We start from the raw sequence: 24,529 nt of genomic DNA on the forward strand, positions 1-24,529 counted from the left end.
AAAGTTTCCACACGAAAAAATACATTTGAATTTGGATTACAATATATATTTAATAAAATATTTTCTTAAAATAAATAAAATATATTTAAATTTAAATAATACAGTTATATTTTATACAATATTTTATGAAATTAATCACTGGATTCTCATGCGAAAAGATAATATCTTTTTATGTACACACCCAGAAAATGATATATTAATTTATTAAGAATAAAGTAAGAATTTAAATATCAACAGACAAGTTTAGAGAATAAAAAAATAACAAACATGTTTACTCATAAAAAATAATAAAAATATCTATTTATAACACTTAAAATGGGATAAAAAATATAAAGTTTAAAGAAATTAGATTATATTACTTAATATTCGGAATATAACTTGACTAGGTGATTTTTGTTAAATAAGGACAATGTATTCATGATTGTGTAACAGTAAACTATTTAAATTTTAAAATTAAAAGAACTATCCTTTAATCATTCTTATTTTTTTTTATATAATTTTTGTTACTAATATTATTTATTTTAAAATAATTTTAAATCTTATAAAAGATAAAAGATATTTTTAAAAAAAAAACTTTGGTTAAATTAAATAATCAGATATTATGATTATTTGTTCCTAGTTAAAATTCCGGTATAAAAAAGGAAGAAAAGGAAAAAGAAAAGAAACAGAAACTGAAGCAAAATGGAGTCAGAGAGACTCAGTGACTGAAAGAAAGCGCGAAGAGTCTTTGACAAGACAAAGACCACACACTCCGCCGTTGTTATAAAGCACCGTTCTCTCTCACTTCGCTTTCAATCGATTAGGGTTTCATATTTCAAATTTCAATTTCAATTTCATCGCTATTGCTTCCTCATGAAGAAAACTTCGTACCCTAACCCCACTTATCGTCGCTGTGATGCTCATTCTGACGCACCACCGCATGGCTGTTCCACTCCCCGCCCAATCTTCCACCGTCCCTTCCACCAATCGAGACCACGCTTTTATCCACATCCCGTCCGCCTCCACCGTCCTCCGGAGCCTTATTTCAAGGTGGAGCTCCGCTTCAGCCTTCGCCCTCCTAGCCGCGACGAGGTGGAGGCTCTGATCAAAGAATGTGAGCACGAGCCTCAGTCGTTCGCTTTCTACCCCGGAGACGACGTCGCCGCCGCGCTCAGTTACCGGAACTGGGAGGAGGCGTGTGACGCGGCCGCTTGGTTCTGGGAGTCGCTGCTTTTGGAGAAACACGGTTACACGCCGGCGCTGGACTCCAACGTTGCGGTCACGGGCGATCTCGATGGCCGCCTTCGAGTGTTGTTCACGAGGCACGTTCAGAGGGTGATGGAGGGGAGAGAGGTTAAGCGGTGGGTGGAGGAGAGTGAACGGTTGTCGAAGGAGATTGCGAGGGTTTCAACTTTGCTTCGGAATGGCTTGCATATTGACTTGAGTAGTCACTATATTGAGCAGAAGAAAGGACTCAATGTTGAGAAAAACCAGGTTGAGAGGAGGTTGAAGGAGTTCGAATCTGCGATGGATTGTATACTGAAGTATCTGGCGGAGGGTGATGACGAGGAGGGTGGTGGAAGTGTGAATGTGTTCAAGTTTGATGGATGTTTTGATTGGAATCGCATTCACTGTCTGATCAGAAGGGAGTGTCGAAGACTGGAGGATGGATTGCCCATTTATACTTACCGGACAGATATTCTTCGGGAAATACATTATCAGCAGGTATATCTCTCTGTTGCGATTTCAATTATTCTTTAAACTATGATCATTGACAGGAATACATAATTTATATCTATGACTTTATTTTCCCTTTATTGTTGTATAGTTTAAATTGGTAGGATGATGCTTACATGCCTGTATATAAGGAATAATTTAAAGCAATTGGTTTTATATAAACAATGTCTTGAATTGCCAATACGGTTGTAGCGTGGGAAATTGTGGTGAAATGAGGAATAATTTAATGCAATTGGTTTTATTTAAACAATGTCTTGAATTGCCAATGCGGTTGTCGCAAACTGTTTTTTGATATTTTGATTTTAGATGAAATTCATGGACATTGTATTAGGTCCTACACCGTTTTATGTTCCCTGTCTAACAACTTAATTTGATGTCAATTAGTATTTTAGTGTGTTGCCTTGTTTGGCAGGAATATATGTATGTGAATGTTTGAAAGTCTCATGTTACCTACTTCAATAATTGGGTTGTGGTTTATGTACTAGTTGGAAAAAATCTGTTAATGCCAGTTGGTTTTAGGATTAAATCTAACATTTTAGGATTAAATCTAACACTTCTCTTACGCTTGTGTATTTTTGACTTCTATTGCCAGTGGATTCTAGAAATTGCGATTCTATTTTGAATTTATATATCTTCTTTTTTGGATGTCATTCTAATTAGTATATTAGTATATATATACAGATAATGGTGTTAATAGGAGAGACTGGTTCTGGAAAGAGTACACAGTTAGTTCAGTTTCTTGCTGATTCTGGCATTGGTGCTGATGAATCCATTGTATGCACCCAACCTCGCAAGATTGCTGCCAGATCAGTGGCTCAAAGGGTCCAGGAAGAAAGCAGTGGATGTTATGAAGGGCAATCAATCAAATGTTCTATGTTTTCATCCTTGCATGAGTTTGATTCCAGGATAATATTCACGACAGATCACTGTTTATTGCAGCACTACATGCGTGATAACAATTTGTCTGGGATCTCATGCATCATAATTGATGAGGCTCACGAGAGGAGCTTAAATACAGATTTACTGATGACTTTGTTGAAGAATTTACTTTATAGAAGGGGTGAGATGCGGCTTATCATTATGTCTGCTACAGCTGATGCAAAGCAGCTATCTGATTTCTTTTATTGTTGTGGAATTTTTCGTGTGACTGGGAGAAGTTTTCCAGTGGATGTCAAATATGTTCCTTCTGACCATGCCGGGCATTCTGGTTCTGTTGGTGTTGCCTCGTATGTTTCTGATGTTGTCAGAAAGGCAACTGAGGTTCATAAAACAGAGAAAGAGGGAACTATCATTGCCTTTTTGACCTCTCAGATAGAAGTGGAATATGCCTGTGAAAAGTTTCAAATACCTTCTGCAGTTGCCCTGCCATTGCATGGAAAACTTTCATCTGAAGAGCAATTTCGTGTTTTTCAAAACTACCCTGGAAAGAGAAAAGTGATATTTTCAACAAATCTTGCGGAGACATCACTGACAATTCCTGGTGTTAAGTATGTGATTGATTCTGGTTTATTTAAAGACTGCAGATATGATCCTGGCAGTGGGATGAATGTACTTAAGGTTTGCTGGATTAGTCAGAGCTCTGCTGATCAAAGGGCTGGTCGTGCTGGGAGGACTGAGCCTGGTGTGTGCTATAGACTGTATTCAGAAACTGATTATCAATCAATGGACCTAAATCAAGAACCAGAGATTCGGCGAGTTCATCTTGGTGTAGCCGTTTTGAGGATCCTAGCTTTAGGAGTGACGAATGTGCAGGATTTTGATTTTGTGGATGCTCCAAGTTCTAGCTCGATTGATATGGCAATCAGGAATCTAATTCAGTTACGAGCAATTGAGAAGAAAAATGATGTTCACAATTTAACGCCGGAGGGTTGGTGCCTGGTAAAAATTGGAATTGAACCCAGGCTGGGTAAACTTATTCTTGGCTGTTTCAAAGATGGTTTGGGCAGGGAAGGTATTGTTCTTGCTGCTGTGATGGCCAACGCCAGTACCATATTTTGCAGAGTTGGCAGTGAATTTGATAAACAAAGATCTGATTGTCTTAAAGTGCAATTTTGCCATTGTGATGGGGACCTCTTTACTCTTCTCTCTGTGTACAAGGAATGGGAAGCTTTGCCTTTGGAAAGGAGGAACAAATGGTGTTGGGAAAACAGCATCAATGCCAAATCTATGAGGAGGTGCCAAGACACAGTTTTGGAGTTAGAAAGTTGCCTGGAACGTGAACACGACCTTGTTACTCCGAGTTGTTGGCGATGGGATCCATGTATGCCCTCTAGTTATGATAAGAATTTGAAGAGGGTTATACTGTCCTCACTTGCCGAGAATGTAGCGATGTACTCTGGCTGCAATCAACTTGGTTATGAAGTGGCACAAACTGGGCAACATGTTCAACTACATCCATCTTGTTCATTGCTTGTTTTTGCTCAGAAACCAAGTTGGGTGGTTTTTGGTGAGCTTCTTTCTGTCTCTAATCAATATTTGGTCTGTGTGAGCACATTTGACTTTCAATCATTATATGACCTTCGCCCTGCTCCCTTGTTTGATGTATCTAAAATGGTGGAGCGGAAGTTGCAAATGAAGACCTTGTGTGGTCTTGGCTGTATTCTTCTCAAGAGATTTTGTGGAAAAGCCAACTGTAATTTGCTTGCACTTATTTCACGTATAAGGAAAGCTTGTATGGATGAACGTATCTACATTGAAGTGAATGTTGACCAGAATGCAATCCACTTATTTGCCACTTCAAATGATATGGATGCAGCCCTTGTGTTGGTTAATGGTGCTCTAGAATATGAGAGAAAGTTGCAACGCGCTGAATGCATGGATAAGTGTTTGTATCATGGGTCTGGTCTTTCTCCACCTATAGCTTTGTTTGGTTCTGGTGCTGAGATCAAACATTTGGAACTTGAGAAACGTTCCTTGAGTATTGATGTGTGTCATGCCGACATAAATGCAATTGATGACAAAGAGCTCTTAATGTTTTTAGAGAAGAATACCTCTGGTAGTATCTGTGCTGTGTACAAATTTTCAGGCAATATGAAAGATGAAGATAAGGATAAGTGGGGCAGGATATTGTTTACGTCCCCTGATTTTGTTGAAAGAGCTACTGAACTAGATGGACATGAGTTTTGTGGCTCCTCCTTGAAAATTTTACCTTCGCAGTTGGGAGGGGATAAAATGTTTTCGTTCCCTGCTGTTAAAGCAAAAGTTTCTTGGCCTCGTAGGTCTAGCAGGGGATTTGCCGTAGTTAAATGTGATATAAAAGATGTCAACCATATATTGAGAGATTTCTACAACCTTGCAATAGGGGGAAGGTATGTTCGATGTGAAGTTGGAAAAAAGAGTATGGACAGTGTTACTATAAATGGGCTTGGCAAAGACCTCTCGGAAGCTGAAATACTGGATGTGCTAAGAACTGCTACAAGTAGAAGGATTTTGGATTTTTTCTTGGTAAGAGGGGATGCTGTTGAAAATCCTCCATGCAGTGCTTTGGAAGAGGCACTCCTAAAAGAAATTTACCCCTCTTTGCCCAAAAGGAACCCTCACATTAGTTCTTGCCGAGTTCAGGTGTTTGTACCTGAGCCTAAGGATGCCTTTATGAGAGCTCTAATCAGTTTCGATGGAAGATTGCATTTAGAAGCAGCAAAAGCTTTGGAGCAGATTGAAGGAAAGGTGTTACCTGGATGTTTATCATGGCAAAAGATAAAGTGCCAGCGGTTGTTTCATAGCTCCTTGATATTTCCTATACCAGTGTTTCGTGTGATTAGGGAACAACTGGATGGAGTACTTGCAAGGTTCAGGAATTTAAAAGGTACTAGACCATTTTTTTTTCTCTGCTCTGGATGCTTTGTAAGTTATAATTCAGTTTTCTAATGATAAGCATTTTTTTTACTCACAAATCTTGCATAACTGCTTCGGAATATTTTTTTTTGAAAAATATTGTTGATTCTTTCGAAGTCTATGTCTAGTTTAATAATTATTTTTTTAATCACTTTAGTTGTGGGATTCATGTGTAGCATACCTCAGTGGAAAAGTAGAACTATTATAATTCTTGTAGTCAGTTTAGCATTAGCAGCATGTATAGTTACTTTAAACCCCCTCTTCCAAAAATGGACTAAAGAATGAGTTTTGGAAGGAAAAATGGAAGAAAATATTGTTGAAATTTCATTGTTGGATCTCTTTTCTTTTAAATGTTTTGCAGTAGTTCATTTCATCTCTCAAATCTGATTTCTCCCTTGATCATCCCTTTTCAAGTCTTAACAAATTAATGGACTAACACTTATTATTTTTCTGTTGAAAACATTGATGGATTTTTTGAGGAATGGGGCCGTTCATATTTGTTGGAAGCTACATAGTTATATCGAGATAATTTCAATTGAACAATTTCAAATGTTTTCTTATTACATAATGACATCTGACAATCATTGGTTTTCTTGATTAAGGTGTTGAATGCAACCTGGACAGGACAGTTAATGGTTCCCACCGAGTGAAGATAACTGCGAACGCAACAAAGACAGTGGCAGAAGTTAGAAGACCTCTGGAGGAACTATTGAGAGGGAAAACTGTTGAGCATGACAGCCTCACCCCTGCAGTTCTCCAGCTCCTGATGTCCAAGGATGGCTTTAATCTTAAAAACTCATTGCAGCAAGAGACAGGAACCTACATTCTTTTTGACAGGCACAACTTGAATTTACGTGTGTTTGGTTCCCCAAACAAGGTTGCCTTGGCTCATGACAAGTTGATTCAATCCCTCCTTTCTCTCCATGAAGAAAAGCAGTTAAAAATCCATCTGAGAGGAAGGGATTTACCTCCTGATTTAATGAAGCAAATGATTAAGAATTTTGGGCCAGATCTCCGTGGACTGAAAGAAAGGGTACCTGGGGTAGATCTTATGCTCAACATAAATCGCCACGTAATCAGTCTTAATGGTAGGAAGGAGTTGAAACCCAGGGTAGAGGAAATAATTTTTGAGATTGCTCGTTCAAGCCATCATTTGGTTGGGACATTTGATAATGATGGTCCTAATTGCCCGATTTGCTTGTGCGAGGTTGAGGATGCATACCGGCTTGAAGGCTGTGGTCATGTGTTCTGCCGGTTGTGTCTGGTGGAACAATGTGAATCTGCTATTAGAAACCAAGGCACCTTCCCAATATGTTGTACTAACAAGGACTGTGGAGATATCATCCTGCTTACGGATCTGAGATCTCTCTTAGTTGGTGATAAGTTGGAGGATCTTTTCAGGGCTTCTTTGGGAGCTTTTGTGACTACGAGTGGGGGAACTTACAGGTTTTGCCCATCTCCAGACTGCCCCTCAATTTATCGAGTTGCAGATCCTGGAACTGCTGGTGAGCCATTTGTTTGTGGGGCTTGTTATTCAGAGACATGTACCAGGTGCCACTTAGAGTATCATCCATACCTTTCATGCGAGAGATATAAGGAGTTCAAGGAAGATCCGGATTCATCTCTGATACAGTGGTGCAGAGGGAAAGACGAAGTTAAGAGTTGTTTGGCGTGTGGATATGTAATTGAGAAGGTGGATGGGTGCAACCATGTTGAGTGCAAGTGTGGAAAACATGTGTGCTGGGTTTGCTTAGAGTTCTTCAGCGCTAGTGATGAATGCTATAGCCATCTGAGAAATGTTCACAAGACCATCATATAATAGCCATTTGTCCACTATTTTTCCGAGATATGTAAATTTAGCGTAGCGGTATATAACACTGTATATGGAATTAGCAAAATGTACAGTTTTCTTAAACTATTATATATATATATATATATATATATATATATATATCGTAACTGTTTTGCTTCTTCACCTGTATATCTAATATAAGTTGCATAGTGTATGTTGCTTGTGACTTTTCTGCAATGTATGCTTATTTGTTTTTTCAAAACAGTTCAATAAGGCTGCTGCAACTGTATTCATATATTAAATTAGCGGAAATAGAGAATTGATTACAACTCGATTTGCACGAAATGATATATTTTATTGGTTACAAAGTTATATAATATATTTGTGTATTAATAATTATAAAGCAAAAATTGAATGTGCAGATCCAAATGGCAGCAGATGGTCTATTTACAGATAGTATCTCCAAGAAAGGGCAGCGGTGACTCCAATTCCCAGCGAAAAAACCAAAGCCAGAACCCATGCAACACTAGTAGTTTCTTCTTCATATTCATCTCCCTCTGGTTGTTGATGCAGCCAAAGGGATTGTTGCAGGTGCAAAATTTGAAGCTCAAGCAATCTCACCTGTTGGCGATATGCAAACAAGTGCATGGCCTCCCCCAACAGAACAATTTTAAGACACTCCCTTTCTTTTTGCAGAAGTGCAGCTTTCTTTTCTGCCTCTCTGGCCCGTGTCTGAGATGCTTGCAGCGCCTTCAGAAGTTCCATTTTATTCCTTTCATCATCGCCATTTCCCGTCCTGTTAGCACCAGAGTGTTTGCTATCTTCCTCTTCTCCTTTGCCTGCAATGTCATACACCCTATTCATGGACAATATCACACTTTTATCTGGACCCATGAAAAACTTGGAAGGTGGAGGAAGATCACAGTTCTGCATGAGGTCAAACCCCGAAGGCTTGAGAGAAACTGAGAAACCCATAATTTCGTTTTTTCTTCTCTGAGTTTGACTGTCCTTTTTCTGTTGCCCCCCCATGAAAAATCCAATCCTTTTGTGATTATGAAGGGGTGCTTTTGCTGGTTCAGGTAGTTATGTGGGTTAATTTCTTGATGAACTAAAGTGGAGAATATGAAGTAGTTTGAGGCGTGGAAGGATAAGGTAGTTGGTACGTGAGTTGGTGGTGGAGTGGGAGCATTGAACTCGGGGAAAAGCGTGATTAAAAAGGCAGTAATTTTCGTGATTAAGAATTTGATTGCTGTGTAAGTTTGCCTCTAATTTGATGGCTCGGGAAATTCCTTGCGTGCGTGTTTGGTCCAAATTATAGATTAAATTACAACTTGCCACACTCAGAAGAAAAAAATGATTCTCATCACTCGTTTTTCTTTCTATCATTCAACCCTCTCTTCTTTGAATACATAACTCAATTTTAGATTTAAAATATAAAACAAAGTATGAGAATTGGCTTTTGAGAGACACGGATTTGTTTTGATTCTACGATTGAAGAAATAATTGAGAACAGGTCTAGTAGAAGACTTCCTCGAATCCAAAGCTAAGAAATGTTCTGCTTTTCTTGTCTGACTAAAGCAAATTATTTTAAATTTCTTCTCAAATGGTGATTTAATATAAGAATTTAAGATAAAATTAGGAAAATTTCCACGAACTCCCAGAAAGAAGAGACAAGAAAAAAAGTGCAATATAAAGATTTAAGGATGTATACCTTATAATTTCGTAGAAGTTGCTGTATATAACGACTTCTAATGACTTCAAAAAAAATAACTTTAAAATAAAAGTGATATTACATCTCAATATTTTATTTTATTGAAAATTTTATATAAATATAAAAATTAGTTATTTAAGTTTTTTTTTTTAAATAACTATCATCATTTTTAAAAAATAAATTATTTTTTCTCTGTTTTTTCTGGACTTGTACTCACATATTTCATCAGCTTGATGATCAAATATCATATTTGAACTCTTAAAAGTGAACAAAGTAAAGTTTATGATCAAACTTTTAATTAAAGTAAGTTTAATTATGTTTTTTTTGGGTTAGTTTTGAGTTTTACTCTTTACTAGGTAGACATGCTTTGTATCTGGCGTATATGACTCGAGGACTAGTTTTTGGTAGTTTAGGATCACTGTTGTGATAATTGATCAAAATTATGTGGTACATGTTAAGTTATCCTTATTTCTTTAGGAGTTGTATCTTTTTGTAAGTACTCATACTTCTAATTAGATAAGAGAAATTAGTTTTATCTTTCAATGAAACTCAGTTAAAAGATTTGGATGTTAAGATGATGTGGTTACAAGTTCCAAATTTATTTTGTATGATTGTTTTATTTAATGAAATAAATGTTATTTAATGAAAATTATTTAAAATTTAAACAATTTAAAAAGTAGGGTAATGTTAACAGTGTTGTTTGATGAATGGTGATAAACATTATATGTTTTAATGATTACAAGATATACATCACACAATTGATGATAAAACGTGAATAAATGAATGTGAATGTGATTGATACTTGAGATATTCAAACTATAATGATATAGCAAGTTAAATAGACAAGTATCATATGGTGAAAAATTAATTAAGTTTTTGTCTACTAATTTGATGGGTGACACTCACCAATACTCTCTTATAAATGTAAAAATCACATTTCATTCAAGGTTATGAGAATAATCTACACGAAGTGAGATAAATTGTTGGACTTTTAGAGATTTTGACATGTGGTAATCTTTAACCTAATATTAGTTTTATGGAAATCGTCAGTCTTTAATTATTTTATTCGATGTAATTTGTGATAAAAAATTATTAATTATTATTATAGGTAATATTAAAGAAAAAACCCATTAGACCTGTCTGTAATACCATTAAATATAATTGGAGATGTTACATTACATGATTTTTATTTCTCACACTAAGCATTTACTCATCAAGTAAGTTTTTCTATATTTTTTCTTTTCCTCACTAAATGACCATAACAATCCTTCATAACTCAAAATAAAAGATTGTGTCAACATAAAAACATTCCAATTTCTCTGTTTTCATTTTAACAGAATACAATGGATCCATTAGTTAATTCAACATACCTTTTTAACAAAAAACCCATTAGACCTGTCTGTAATACCATTAAATATAATTGGAGATGTTACATTACATGATTTTTATTTCTCACACTAAGCATTTACTCATCAAGTAAGTTTTTCTATATTTTTTCTTTTCCTCACTAAATGACCATAACAATCCTTCATAACTCAAAATAAAAGATTGTGTCAACATAAAAACATTCCAATTTCTCTGTTTTCATTTTAACAGAATACAATGGATCCATTAGTTAATTCAACATACCTTTTTAACAAAAAACCCATTAGACCTGTCTGTAATACCATTAAATATAATTGGAGATGTTACATTACATGATTTTTATTTCTCACACTAAGCATTTACTCATCAAGTAAGTTTTTCTATATTTTTTCTTTTCCTCACTAAATGACCATAACAATCCTTCATAACTCAAAATAAAAGATTGTGTCAACATAAAAACATTCCAATTTCTCTGTTTTCATTTTAACAGAATACAATGGATCCATTAGTTAATTCAACATACCTTTTTAACATCTCAATAATTTCGGTACCAACATGAATAAAAAGTTTGTTATTGGTACCCTTTTCACCTGAACATACCGAGAATAGTCAAGTTTGTAAGTAATTTGAATTCTCAAAACTTTTCCCATATACACAACATTTTTTAACAGTAATCTCACATTTTTTATACAACTATATTATAATCTCAATATTATTATTTTAACAATTTTTATATTATTTAATTATAAATTTACTCTTTATTATATATATTAATATCTAAATCTATCACATAAAAAATTAAATTATATACAACTGTCAGTCAAGTGAGGATTGTCAAAGTATATTTCCCTTTAAACTTAAACATTAGAGATACATTCACACTGACAAAAAATCACCTTTCTTTAATCTGCTACCACATAAGAGAACACGGAAACGACCCAACAAAAGTCCATTGACTTGGATCAAAACAAATTAAAACTAGTCACTGAGAAAATTGTCCCATCAAATTGGCCAAAATTTGACATGCACAAAAGTCTACATAAGTTCTAGGGAGGACTTCAAATTTCCATGCTTGTGTGTCTTTTTTCCTCTTCCATTCATGTTCTAAATTTTTTCATGACTAGTTTCCATTCTAGAAAACTAGTTTTCCCCTTCCTTTGTTCAAGTGATGGTTCTACCATGAGGAACAGAACCAGTCCTATAGCTTCTCCTCTGCCCTCACCAGTTTCATTTCCATGCTTTTCACCACCCCTCCGTGAAGGACATCACGACCACCTACACTTTCAACCTACCATTATAATTGTCATAAGTGGCTTATCTTGTGTCATTCTGTTTATCATCTTCTTGTCCAAAATCCTAAGGTACTATTACTTCAATAGATACAACATTAGCAGAAGAAACCCTCCAATACTATTTGACATTCGAGGAGATTCTCCCTTTTTTGATGATGAGGAACATGAACAAGTTATGAGGCAGCACCCCTTATGGTTCAGCCCCACAGAGGGTCTCCAACAATCCACCATAGACTCCATCACAGTTTACAGATACAGAAATGATGAAGTGTTGGTTAAAGAAACTGAGTGTCTTGTTTGCCTAGGTGAGTTTCAACAAGAAGAGAGTCTGAGACTGTTGCCAAAGTGTAGCCATGCTTTCCATGTCCCTTGCATTGACACTTGGTTGAGGTCACATAAAACTTGTCCCTTGTGCCGTGCCCCTATTGTTCATGACACTGCCAGTGTTGATGGTGGAACTGAGTCTGATTCAAGTGTTTCTGATATGATTGAGGACATGGAAGAATGTAGTAGTGGTGTAGTGAGGGTTGGTGATGAAGATTCTAGTGAAGAGGAGAGAGGTGATGGAATTGAAGTTTTGTCTGAATGGGGTGAGGTGAGTGATCATTCTTCAATTCTATTTAGTTTTGTTTCGGATGTTGGTACACAACCACAAGAATTTGACCATGAAAATGAATCCAAAATGAAGAGGTCTTTCTCAGTGGATTCATCTTCTGCTATGGAAAAGAAGGCTTCAAATTCAGGTGCAAAAATGATGTTGGTATCACTAAGGAGTTGATGAAAGTTCAACTACATACAAAGTGGCTTCAATTGAGCATGAATTACATGGTAAAACTATAAATGCTTTTATGACTGAAACATGTCCACATTTTGTCATTTTTATTTGTTGCTACTTTCCTTGTTTTAAGGAGTCACTTAGGAAGTTTTAGCAGCTTTGTTATCTCTGTTTGTATTCTTTAAGTTTTATAAATTGTAATATTTCTGATCCTTTTTAAAAATAGATCTTCATCTTTCTCCTTTAGTATTTAGTATCTGTTAAGCAAATTCTAGTTTTCTTTTCTCTTGAAAAAATTCCAACACACTGCCATTGAGGACATATTCACCAGTCAAAGTTAAGTCTAAAAACTAAAAAGGTGTTCTGTGAGAATTTATTGAAGCTTTTAGATTTTAAGGTAAAGCATACTTCTATATTAGTCTTCCCATATTTCATTTTCAAAATGCATGTTGCAGTATGTTTAATATTGAGAGAGAAAAATATCTACAGTTGTTAAGTTGTTATAGAGTATGAAGTTCGGACACGTCTCTTAAACGGTGTATTCGTGTTGAACTCATGTATTGGACACGACATGTGTCTGTGAAGTATGTAATTCAAAAAATGTTTGTTGAATTTTTTATAATTCTAACAAGATTCTAACACAATTTAAAAAATGAAAATACATTAATTTTTTAAAAACTTAAATTTATTGTATAAATTTTTTAATATGATTATAAAAATAAGAAACAAATCCTTTTAAATAAGCATGAGAAACACTTTATTCTAAAAAAAAATTAAAATATATTTGTATTCATAAATTTTTATTGTCAAATTATATAATACATAATTATATAATATATAGATACCTATCAGATTTTAGAAATTATATATATTTTTGTGTCCGTATTATCCGTTAGTATTACGCTAACTTAGGTTATAGACATTTATATATCATTAACACTTGTTTTACACTATTTTCCCCCACTTTTTTACCGTGTTATATAATTTATTAATGTTTTCTGGAGGTAAAAGAAAGGAAAGAGGTGGCATAATTTGTGTAGAAATTAAGAAGAATGCAGTGTAATTTAAGTTGACCATAAAGTCAAATTATATAATTTCTGCCTATGATCCCTTGACCCAACTTTACGTTCTTATTAGTCTATTCTCTCAAATATTGTGTTTTTCTTTTTCTGTAAAACAAAAACTCTTTCTGAGTTTTTCACCTCATTTTATCTCCAGGGATATTAATATTCGGGAAACTAGCATTTAAACTCTTAAACTTTCCTTCTTTTTATATATAAACACCTTATTTTTTTTTAATTATTCTGAAATTTTATTTTATCCATAAGTAGATATTGTTAACTTTAATTTTGTTCAAATTAATTTTTTGACCTTTATTCTTTTTCTAAATAGATACATAGAACTTTAATTTATTCTTAATTTTTAAATAGTTTTTATCAGCTTTCAATTAAATAATTTTCATTAAAGATCAACAATTTAATAAAATATTATTTTATTAGTTTATTTTTTAACTATTAACATATAATAAAATAATATTTTAAAAATAGAAACATTGTAAAAACTAATTAAATACGCCATTTATTTGTACATTTCCGCAAAAAGTTTATTTGTTGTGACATTATTTAATGAAAAAATATTTTACATGCAATGGGCTCAATAAAAAGAAACATGATTCTAAAGTGAACTTATATAGAATTATTATTGTTATTATTATTTAACTCAAAGTTGTTATATTTTTTTAAAAAATTAATAAATTTTAAGAAATAATTAGAATAAAATTAAATTTTTTGGTATCTATTTGTAGGTAAGATCAAGTTTGAGAATAAATTAAATCAAAATTCAAGTTTTAAACATCTACCGATTAAAAGAGTAAAATTTATGAAATTAAATGCTTATAAAGAATCTGAATAAGTAAAAAATGTGACGAATTAAATTAAAATTAATAGCATAATATTATTAATGGACCAATACTTCAACAATAGGTGAAAATAATCAGTTGGAAGCCCACAAATTATTTCAATAATAAAATGTATAAATAATAAAAAGCAGATTCTTCCTGCACCCTTACATTTTTCTTCCTGCACCCCACAATTTTGTTAATCCCGAAATTGACCTTTACCTTTTATTTGAAATCGGGATTTGGGAGTATGCTACGGATTAGTGAATCATGTTACTTTTTGGATGAGGGGTATTCCTGAAGCAAAATTTACATAAATTATTGATTTTTTGATTGCTAAATCCAGAAACTTAATTTCTATTACGGATTAGTGAATCTGGAATGACTTTTTTTCAATTATGGATTTCCAGAATGAATATTTTCAATTAATGATTAGCGGATCTAAAATGGTTCTTTTAATTATGGATGTTCTGCCTTTTTTTTATTTTGGGTTAATATGATTATTCATGTACTACCGGAAACACCAATGCAGAAGGTTACTGGAAGTGTCAATCCAAAAATTTATCAAATTTTATAATTCAGAATGAAAAAAAATAGTTTTTATATAGGAACAATTGTGGGAGTGCAGTAAGGAAGAAAAATGTTGGGACACGGCAATGAAACTGCAATAATAAAAACATAACAAGTAATAAATTGAACAGAAAATGATATAATAAAAAGAAACACACGTTGATTAATCCTCTAACTTTACCCCAAATCCAAAACTTTGATTTGATGAGAATCCAATTTTTGACAACACAACCCAAAAAGAATAACTTTTTTATGTGTTTCGCTGTAATACGAAACACTAACTGTATTGAAATCTGTGTGCAAAGTTGAAGCTGTTATGAATGCCCTCAAAGGAGGAAGAGATTCCTTGTACCATTTTATCTTCATTTCGTGCATTAGCGTAACTATTCCAAGAGGGAAAGAAATTAGTTGCAGAACTCTACCATGGAACATGTAGAATTGTAGAGACAAAAAAGCAAAGCAAAGGAACAAACATGTCCTTTTCTTCACTTGTACCTTTTACTTTGCCTTTCCTAATTCAGTCCCTTCTTTTTCTTCTCCAAGTCCAACTCATGATCATCAAAGCCAGATCCTAATTAATCACTTAATTATTTAATTACAATTAATATTCGAAGAACCCCACAAGCAAAGTTTCCTTTTTTAGTCTACAAGGTTGTTCTTTTATTTCATCCTTGTTTCATTGGCTCTGTTTTCACACAACTCGGGACATTCTTTTTCCTTTTTAATTTTTTATTTCAATTTTCTTCTTTTAACTGAGTTGAGAGAAGCAATCCCAAAACCCAATCACCTTCTTATGTTTGTTCACAAAGTTGAATTTGGTATTAACTGAGTGATAAGGAAGGGATTTCATAGATTCATTCACCCTCCAAGGTGCTTTAGCTCAGAGTTCTCTCATGTACATAATTGAAGTTGAGATTTTTCCCATGATGGATTCTACATTTTTGCTTTCTGGGTGCTTTTGAAGCCCACATTCTTGATGGGACTTGTTTTCACCAAATGGGCATGTGCATTCTTACTCTGCTGTTGTTTCATCACTTCTGGGGTATATTCAGGTAAGTTTGCTCGGTTAGCTTCAAAGTTTCATGCCTTATCCAACGTGTTTAGTACATTCTTTTACTTGCCTCTTGTGTTGTGTTGAATGGCCTTGCCCAGTGGAGGTGTTACATGGGGGTTCTAAAGTGAGAGGAGTGAACTTGGGAGGGTGGCTGGTCATCGAAGGTTGGATCAAGCCTTCACTGTTTGATGGCATTGCCAATGGAGACATGCTAGTGAGCTACTTCGCATTTTGTTTATCCTTTTTCTTTGAAATACACGAACCTTTGGGGGTACTAATTACTTTTCTTTGCGTGCTGATATTGAAAAAATATGTAGGATGGGACAGAGGTGCAATTTAAGTCAGTGACGACGCAGAAGTATGTATCTGCCGAGAATGGGGGAGGAATGAATGTGACAGTTGACAGGGATGTCCCATCTTCATGGGAAACCTTCAGGGTAAGATGAGATTTGTGTTCTTCCTTTGATATTCTATTTCTGAATTATATGTTCGAATGCATCTATTTATGTATAGTAGTAACAATACGACAAATGTTTAATCCACACCCACTTGCTGAATTTGTCCATTTCCTTGCTTCATATATGTTTGTATTAAGTTGATTTATCCGTTTGAAGAAAGCCTTCTCATTTCGTAATATATCTTTTTAAAATATGTGAACTTGAGTTGAGTATCCTTCAAACTGGAAGTATTTTATGGCATACTGCTGACTTAAGCTGAGCTTCCACTGAAACTGACATGGAGTACTTCAAAGAACCAATGTAATACTAAAAAATATGGAACCATCCAATCTAATGTTAGCTGAATAAGTTATGCTTTTGTTGACCTGGAGACAAATCCATAAAAGATAAAATACTCAGATGAAAGACTGTAATTAGAGCTTATTTTTTCATATGATCTGCAACAAATCCTTTTTTAGAAAATGAAGTTGACTGATAATTTGAAACACTTTATTCTCTTTTCTTACCTGATACATGACTACTGGTGGTTAATAGTTTGAGTGCATTAGATTAGTACATGGATGAAATTCTAGCCTGACAGATTATCTTTATATAGTAATAGAAATTAAAAGAAAGAAAATGTGATTTTGAATAATCTTGCATTACTTTCTAGTCTTTGGTTTTGTTTTCAGTTTCTTGTAGGATGTAATACTGGTAAGACAAATGTTGTCAGGCTTGGTGGTGAAAGCTACTTTGAAAGAAATTAGAACTTCAAACTTTGTTCTAGATGACTGTTGATTCATTAACAACTTTACACCAGATTACAACTGAACAGAGAAACAATTTTTTTACTGAAATAGAACAATTTTGAAATATTATTGGTCAAATCACAGTTGTAAACAGGTGTCTTTCTGCAGTTGTCAAGTAATATTTTCCGTTCTAGATTGACTGAAGAGTTTCTTTCAGGTTCTTGATCAGTTCTAGTACAGCTACATCTGTATGCTAGTGGCTGTAATTCTTTGTAGGCATCTCTTTTCTTCTAACTTCTCAGTTTCACGTGCTATTTTACCTTGGGGGGTGAGGGCTACTTACTTTTTCATCTTGTAATGAATAAAACCAATACTTTAGCAGGACTTCAAACATAACAATGGAATTATAAGAATTGATCTTGCTGGAGTGATGTGAGGAACTTGAAGTTGAAGCTTTGTTATTTCTCCTTATTTATGTTGCAGTTATGGAGGGTATCTGAATCAGAATTTCAATTTCGTACCTCAGTGGGCCAATTTCTTACGTGTGATGGTGGAGGCCATTCTGTCTCTGCAACAGCAAAATCTCCTTCAACATCTGAGACATATGAAATTGAGCGGAGTGCAAAAAATAGGATTCACCTCAAGATAAAGGGTGGTGCATATCTTCAGGTATTCATTCTTCTGACTCCTACAAAATTAGAAGTCACTTAGTTACATGCAAAATATAATGTTGTGTTTCCACTAGGCTCTTTTATCATCATGTTCAACTGATGAATGGAATGAAAACTAGTATGAGATTTCAAACTATGTCTGGTCCAGTATAAACATTTCAATTTCAACATTTTCACGGATTTTGCTTCAAGAACCATGTTAAGATCTAATCGGAAGCTATTAGGTACAGAGTTTATAGATTAGTGGGTATGATTTTTCCGAGATTCTTATAACACCAATGCCATATTTAAGGATTTTTAAGATGGCACGTAATAGTAGGTTACTGTGAAAGATCATATTGAATTAAACTTTTAACAGATTCATTTACATGACTGAATATTCTGCATTACTATATAGGCTACAACAGATGGCCAGCTTTCGGCAAACTACCCTGGAACACCAGGATGGGATGATAATGCTGCCACGTTTGAAATGACAATTGTGTCAAATAGCTTGCATGGAGATTACCAGCTAGCAAATGGACATGGGCATAATCGGGCAAAAGACGTTCTAAGGGTAAAATCACACTTTACAAATATTTTCTGTATTATTATCTATCTATGAGGCGCGTGTCTGTGTCGGACACAAATATCAGACACGATACTCGTAGTATACATTGGTATTGGTGAACTGTCTAATTCAAAAAATATTTTTCTAAAAACTCAAACTTGTATAAATTTTTAGTATGATTATAAAAATAAGGAACAAATCCATATCAGTGTCTGTGCTACATAGTTATCTATGGCAGGATTATGCTTTTGTTGAACATGATTTGTTTTTATTTTCTGGAATGATTTTTATGATAATCCTATTGCAAATGTCACACATTCATGTGTTCACCGTAATTTGTTCTTTTGGGGTGCTGGGGGGTCATTCTTTTGTGCTACAATTCAACTTATATAAATTTCATTTATGCAAATTCTTTTCTGTCAGTGAAAGTGATAATACTTAAAAAGTAAAATATCAGATTGTGTTCCCCATTTGATTGTTCAGCTTTCTGTAACTGCAGAGACATAGAAATAGCTTTATCACGATAGAGGATTTCAAATTTCTATATAAACATGGAATAAATACTGTGAGGATACCAGTTGGGTGGTGGATTGCTTTTGATCCTGATCCTCCGGGTCCATATATCGGAGGCAGTCTTGAAGCTCTAGATAATGCATTTTTATGGGCACAGTAGGTTTTGATTTTGCTGCGTTATCTTCAGTGTTTAGCACAATTGGAACTTTGTTTTTCCTTATGATAACATGCCTAATTATGAGTTCATCATGTTGCAGAGAATATGATATAAAATGCATAATTGACCTTCATGCTGCTCCTGGTTCCCAAAATGGAATGGAGCATAGTTCAAGCAGAGATGGATTCACGGGCTGGCCAACTTCTCCAGATTACATTTCTGAGTCATTACATGTTATTGATTTTTTAGTTTCAAGGTATTTTTTAAATGTGCAAACATATTCTGAGATAGCGTTCATATTATTGACTGACCCTATTCTTCCTGGTTAAAAATATTACTGTCAACAAAATCATGATAAAGAAAATATCATTTATGTTCTCCCCTACAACTGGTTCCTAGTAGGAAGAGGAAAAGCCATTTATTGGCTTTATGGTTTAGCAAATGCTTTGTGAAAGTGTTTTTACCATACTTAACAGACTTTCTCATTTGCAGATATGCAAAACATCCTTCCCTGCTGGGAATTGAGCTATTGAATGAACCATCAGCTGGCACAGTTTCATTAGATGTTTTGATTCCGTATTATAAGCAGGGCTACCAAATTGTCCGCAAGTACTCGTCATCGGCTTATGTGATAATCTGCCAGAGAATTGGTGTTGCAGATCCTTTGGAACTATATCAAGCCAACATAGGATCTCACAACATAGTTTTGGATTTGCATTTCTACAATCTCTTTGACCCATTCTTTGTTAATATGAGTGCTGTAGATAATATTCAATACATATACAAAAGTCGGGAGGGTCAACTGCAAGCCTTAAACAATTCAGATGGCCCACTTGTTTTAGTTGGTAAGACACATACATCTATAATCATAATTATATAATATATAGATTCGTGTTTCTGTGTCCTACAAATCCTTTTCAACCAACCATGAAAAACATCTTTTTGTTCCAACAAAAAACCGAAACATACTTAGTGCACATAAATCTTTATTTTCAATTTATACAATTCATAATTATATAATATATAGATCCGTGCTCCCGTATCCTACATTTTAGAGATTATATGTATTTCCGTGTCGTATCAATCTCAGTGTCTTTGTTCATAGCTATCAACACTCAACTACAAGTCAAGTAGAGATTTGTGGGACCAAGATGGTTCTTGGACCATCTAATAATTTCTCCTTTCTAGGTGGCCATAACTTAAAGTGGACTAATTTTCAGGAGAGTGGGTTAATGAGTGGAACGTGACAAACGGATCCCAGAAAGATTATCAGGACTTTGGAAGGGCACAGTTAGATGTCTATAATGCAGCTTCCTTTGGATGGTGTTATTGGACAGTAAAAAATGACAGAGAACACTGGGATTTTGAATGGAACATTAGGAACAGCTATCTTCAATTGGGTAAGTAGTATACATTTGGTTGCAAACTGGCACTCCTCTATTGTATCTACATTTGAGACATTTAGAATATCCCAATGCACCTATGTGTTTTTGCAGGTAACTCATCCAGCAAACGGAGCTTGAACATTCTAGGATTGTTAGGATTGGCATTCACCTGGTTTTGTTTACTTCAATTTTTGTGACACCTTTTTTCCCGGGACTGGGTGCATGTTTTATGCAACTGTTTCTTGGTTTTTTATTTACTTTGCCATCTTGTCCAATGTTGCTGAATATTGCAGAATTTCTGCATAATGCTTATTCCATAATTTTCATAGCCTCATTTCGTGCAAATAAAGCTGAGAAGTCTGATATTCAAAGTCCTCATTCTGTATTGGAATGCTAGTTGGTGTACTCAAAAGTACTTTTATTCATGAAGTAACAAATTCTTTGTTTTGTCATGGAACTCAACAATGTGCATTACAATTTCAAAATCCCAACTTTCATCACATTTGTCTCTTTTCCACAGAATAGTTTCAGACTATTTCTTTCTACACTCCATCAGTAAAATATTAAAATATTTTTTCCTAGTTAGCTTTTCTTTAATGAAAGAGAGTATAAGATGGTATTTTTGGGTGAAGAAAGAAAAGGCCATAGTTGCATTGTCAGGTTGGGGTGGCCCATCTGTCAACACTGGTCGGCCCTTAATTGGACTGGGCTGAAAAAGATGGGCCCAGGTGTTGGGTCTGGTACAGTACTATTGCAGTGCACCATCATAAAAGCCACTGTTCCACTTGCCTTGTTAATAGCTAGTATCACATGTGATCTATTCCTTGAGGAATCTATAACAACTCACACATGCAATTAGATACCCATTTTTTATGAGATTTTAAACTCATCAGTTGTATACAATTTTTGGAATTGTCAAAACATCATTTTCCTTTGAAGAGAATGTCCACTATGGCCTCTTTCAGAAAAATCTTTCACTCATCCTTGCCTTCAAAACACTCCTCTTTGAAATATTAACAAAGATGGAGAATTATATAAACTAATAATTGTGTTCTTCAAAATTTAATACTCAACTCAACATGTTTTGGGATCTGATTTAAATATGACTTTCTAAAGCTGTATGCACAGGTACAATTTCTCCAAGATATCTTATTAGTGATAATTAACAAGGAGAATATTATGACCTGTCAACTAATTTTGTATAGACATGATCAAAATGCTCTTGTATCCGAGTTGTTGTTTTTTCTTAGAAAATAACAGAGTAAAACTTTGAAGTTAGAGTTATCTACTTTTATGCGACAGGGCCATAAAAAAGTTGACACCACTCAGTAAAAGAATAGGGAGTGAAAAGGTTGTCTTTGAGCTTTCATTATATTGTGATAATAAAAACCTGAAGGCAGTAATAACTTTAAAGTATCATAAAAGAATAAGGAGTGAAATCATATCTAAAATCATGAGAGGGTCGCAAGAACATTGTCCTAAATAATATAAAAGGAACCCAATTGCATATTTTAAAAAAACCTTGTGAGATCAAATTCAACAATGTTTAGCTAAATGAAGTAATAGACCTGATCTTTTTCTTTTAAGAGAAACTATTAGTGTAAACATTCTATAAATATCCATCATCATCCTTTTTCTATCTTCTTGTCACTTATATTAATTATTACATCTCCTTTTTTTCTCTCTTTTTTTTGTGTGAGATGAAATCTAAAAAAAAAACTGAAGTAGAGAAAGTTGGTAATAGGTAACTATATCCAGGACAAAGTTTCTTACACTATTCATTGATTTTTTTTATAGAATTGTTACCTGTGTTAAAATGTTAATTTTGTAATAAATATTTTTAAATTATACTCAGTAATTTTTCATGAATTGACAGAGAACATTAAAGTTAAACTCAGAAACTGCTAAACTGAAATAAAAAAATATTATTAAGTAGAGAGACAGTTCTTAATTTCTGCTACAATCAACCAAGAGAGGGGAAAAAAAGCCAATAGAGACTAATAGGCTTGAGGCTACCTCTCCCAAATTGTTACATTTTCTGTACATAACCAACAAAAAATAAGAAGACTTTTGAAAACTATACACACAGAACAAAGGATAAAACCATGCAATGCACATCTGGGGTAAGCTTTTGAAAGTTGAAACTAATTAAGGTCACTTGGACCTGAAAAAGAAAATGCTAAGCTCTTGGCCAATGCTTCCTTCTGGGTCAATCAAATGAAAAGATTCAGAATTGGAGGAGCCACGAACCCTCTGAAAATTGGCTCTGAGGTACATAAGCTCGTCCTCTTGATGCTGCAGTTCCTTGCAACTGTTTATAACACCAGTCCCTACAGCAACAGAACTCATCAAACTCAGTGCTTCAAAGTCACCATTTGAAGGCCTACGCTTAACAGCATACCCCACTTTCCTCCCATTGCAGTACATGCTCCAAAGGGGTGTGGAAAAAAGATTATTGTTGTTGCTGTTGTTACATGTTGAACTCTCTAGCACAATTCTGAGAGTTCCCCCTCTCATTTCCTTAGCCAAAACGCTTGTTGGAACTGCCAACTCTAGCAGCAGAATTGGGTTGCTTGAGTTGGAATTAGCCTGGATGCAAAAGCTGACCTTTCCTTTGCGGTATCCAAAGATAGTTCCAGTGATTGTGGAGCAAGTCATGAGTTGTTGCTGTTGTTGTGGATACTTTTGTAATTGGCCCTGTTCTTGGAGGAAGAAGGTGCAGTTGCAAGTGGGGATTAGAAGCTCCATGATGGAGCGTAGTAGCCTCCATGATCTTACTTGTTTCTGGCAATCTACTGTGGTGACGGTGCTGCCACCAACCGTGGTGGCGATGTAGGCCATTATTATATATATATATGTGTGTGTTCTCCCTTAAACTGGTTTGGTTGCACTTTGTGTACCTCTTGTGTTGTTGTGTGTGGTTGAGGAGTTGCTTAAATAAGAAAAGTGCATGTGTGTAGTTAGACGATAATGCATAATTCTAGTCACTTTTCTCTTTTTTCCTTTGCATGTTCTACAGTTGACCTCATGCTCCTCATCAACACTACTTCTACAGGAATCTAGAGTTTGATTTGATTGGTTTGAAGCAGTGCTTGCTTATATATTTTTGTCATCAACTGAAATGTTTTATCCAAGAAAAAGGTGTATTAGTATATATGTGTGTGAGATAAGATAATTAATGAGGTGAGATAGAGAGAGAAAATAGTATTATACAAATGATATAACTAATGTTAATATCCATGGAAGTGGATTATGATGCATCCAATGCAATAATGTCTCTTTTTGTCCTGCTTACTTAATTATGTGGATTTTTTTAATATTTTCCTTTCACTTTTGGCATAGTATATGATATATTCCTTGTATATTTAGTGGGTTTATTTTTGTTTATCCACGAAAATACTTGAACACGATGTGTCAACCATAGCTGAAAATCTTATATATACAGAATAATTGAGGTGTCCCAGCTTTCATTCATGGCTTATTATTTGATTAACTTTTGTGTATGATTGAGGAGGAAATTTGGGGATGCAGATTTCCGTACCACCATAAGAACAATATTCTATATCCAATCATTCGTGTGCTAGATTTTGAAAAATTATGAGTTGTACTCTATCTCTTTTGATGGGTGATGAATAATTTACACACATAAACATGATATTGAAAACTGATTACATGATTTCAAAGCGAATTATTTATAATATTAAATGTAAAAATAAGGATCCTGAAGTTCAACACTCGATGAAGATCGAACCGATACAACTAAATTGTGCAAATAAAAAATTAATAAGACTAAACATTAGGTAATATACTTATATTTATGATTCAAAAATTCTAATCCGATACAATAATAAATGTTACATGATAATTATATAAATAGACACAAATTTTAAGAATCATGTCCGTTCTAATTTAATACTAAAGACACAAGTACCGAACACTGAAATTTCACCTGAGCGTTGGACTGTTTTTTACAAGTACAGTTCGAACTTGGAGTTCACGGAGACAGAGCAGTACTATGTTACGAAGTGGACTTTAAGCCTAACTCAACCCCATAAAACCGG

General features: G+C 34.4%; 5 protein-coding genes across 7 annotated transcripts; 3 read left to right on the forward strand and 2 right to left on the reverse strand.

The window, feature by feature from the left end:
- Positions 1 to 652: 652 nt before the first annotated feature.
- Positions 653 to 7,528, forward strand: LOC137815178 (ATP-dependent RNA helicase DEAH12, chloroplastic). Of its 2 annotated transcripts, none has more exons than XM_068618249.1 (3): positions 653 to 1,704; positions 2,398 to 5,521; positions 6,153 to 7,528. In XM_068618249.1, exons 1-3 carry the CDS (start codon positions 853 to 855, stop codon positions 7,367 to 7,369), a joined length of 5,193 nt encoding a protein of 1,730 aa, XP_068474350.1. In that variant the 5' UTR covers positions 653 to 852; the 3' UTR covers positions 7,370 to 7,528. The 2 variants fall into 2 exon arrangements, with proteins under 2 accessions (XP_068474350.1, XP_068474351.1); XM_068618250.1 differs by having other exon boundaries at positions 662 to 1,704; positions 2,385 to 5,521.
- Positions 7,529 to 7,618: 90 nt separating this feature from the next.
- LOC137815179 (uncharacterized) lies at positions 7,619 to 8,514 on the reverse strand. Its single transcript, XM_068618251.1, has one exon. The coding sequence runs from the start codon at positions 8,369 to 8,371 to the stop codon at positions 7,790 to 7,792; it is 582 nt and encodes a 193-aa protein (XP_068474352.1). The 5' UTR covers positions 8,372 to 8,514; the 3' UTR covers positions 7,619 to 7,789.
- Positions 8,515 to 11,432: 2,918 nt separating this feature from the next.
- Positions 11,433 to 12,731, forward strand: LOC137816265 (E3 ubiquitin-protein ligase RING1-like). Its single transcript, XM_068619342.1, has one exon. The coding sequence runs from the start codon at positions 11,487 to 11,489 to the stop codon at positions 12,486 to 12,488; it is 1,002 nt and encodes a 333-aa protein (XP_068475443.1). The 5' UTR covers positions 11,433 to 11,486; the 3' UTR covers positions 12,489 to 12,731.
- Positions 12,732 to 15,231: 2,500 nt separating this feature from the next.
- On the forward strand, positions 15,232 to 20,846 carry LOC137815183 (probable glucan 1,3-beta-glucosidase A). Of its 2 annotated transcripts, none has more exons than XM_068618257.1 (10): positions 15,232 to 16,004; positions 16,105 to 16,220; positions 16,324 to 16,443; positions 17,676 to 17,861; positions 18,261 to 18,419; positions 18,913 to 19,082; positions 19,184 to 19,339; positions 19,576 to 19,928; positions 20,304 to 20,483; positions 20,580 to 20,846. In XM_068618257.1, the coding sequence occupies exons 1-10, from the start codon at positions 15,929 to 15,931 to the stop codon at positions 20,663 to 20,665; spliced, it is 1,602 nt and encodes a 533-aa protein (XP_068474358.1). In that variant the 5' UTR covers positions 15,232 to 15,928; the 3' UTR covers positions 20,666 to 20,846. The 2 variants fall into 2 exon arrangements, 1 of the variants encoding a protein (XP_068474358.1); XR_011081717.1 differs by having other exon boundaries at positions 15,250 to 16,004; positions 20,272 to 20,483.
- Positions 20,847 to 22,373: 1,527 nt separating this feature from the next.
- On the reverse strand, positions 22,374 to 23,513 carry LOC137815184 (protein MIZU-KUSSEI 1-like). Its single transcript, XM_068618258.1, has one exon. It carries the CDS (start codon positions 23,307 to 23,309, stop codon positions 22,623 to 22,625), a length of 687 nt encoding a protein of 228 aa, XP_068474359.1. The 5' UTR covers positions 23,310 to 23,513; the 3' UTR covers positions 22,374 to 22,622.
- Between the last annotated feature and the right edge of the window lie 1,016 nt (positions 23,514 to 24,529).

This window comes from Phaseolus vulgaris, chromosome 1, assembly GCF_000499845.2.
Source record: "Phaseolus vulgaris cultivar G19833 chromosome 1, P. vulgaris v2.0, whole genome shotgun sequence".
NCBI lineage: Eukaryota > Viridiplantae > Streptophyta > Magnoliopsida > Fabales > Fabaceae > Phaseolus > Phaseolus vulgaris.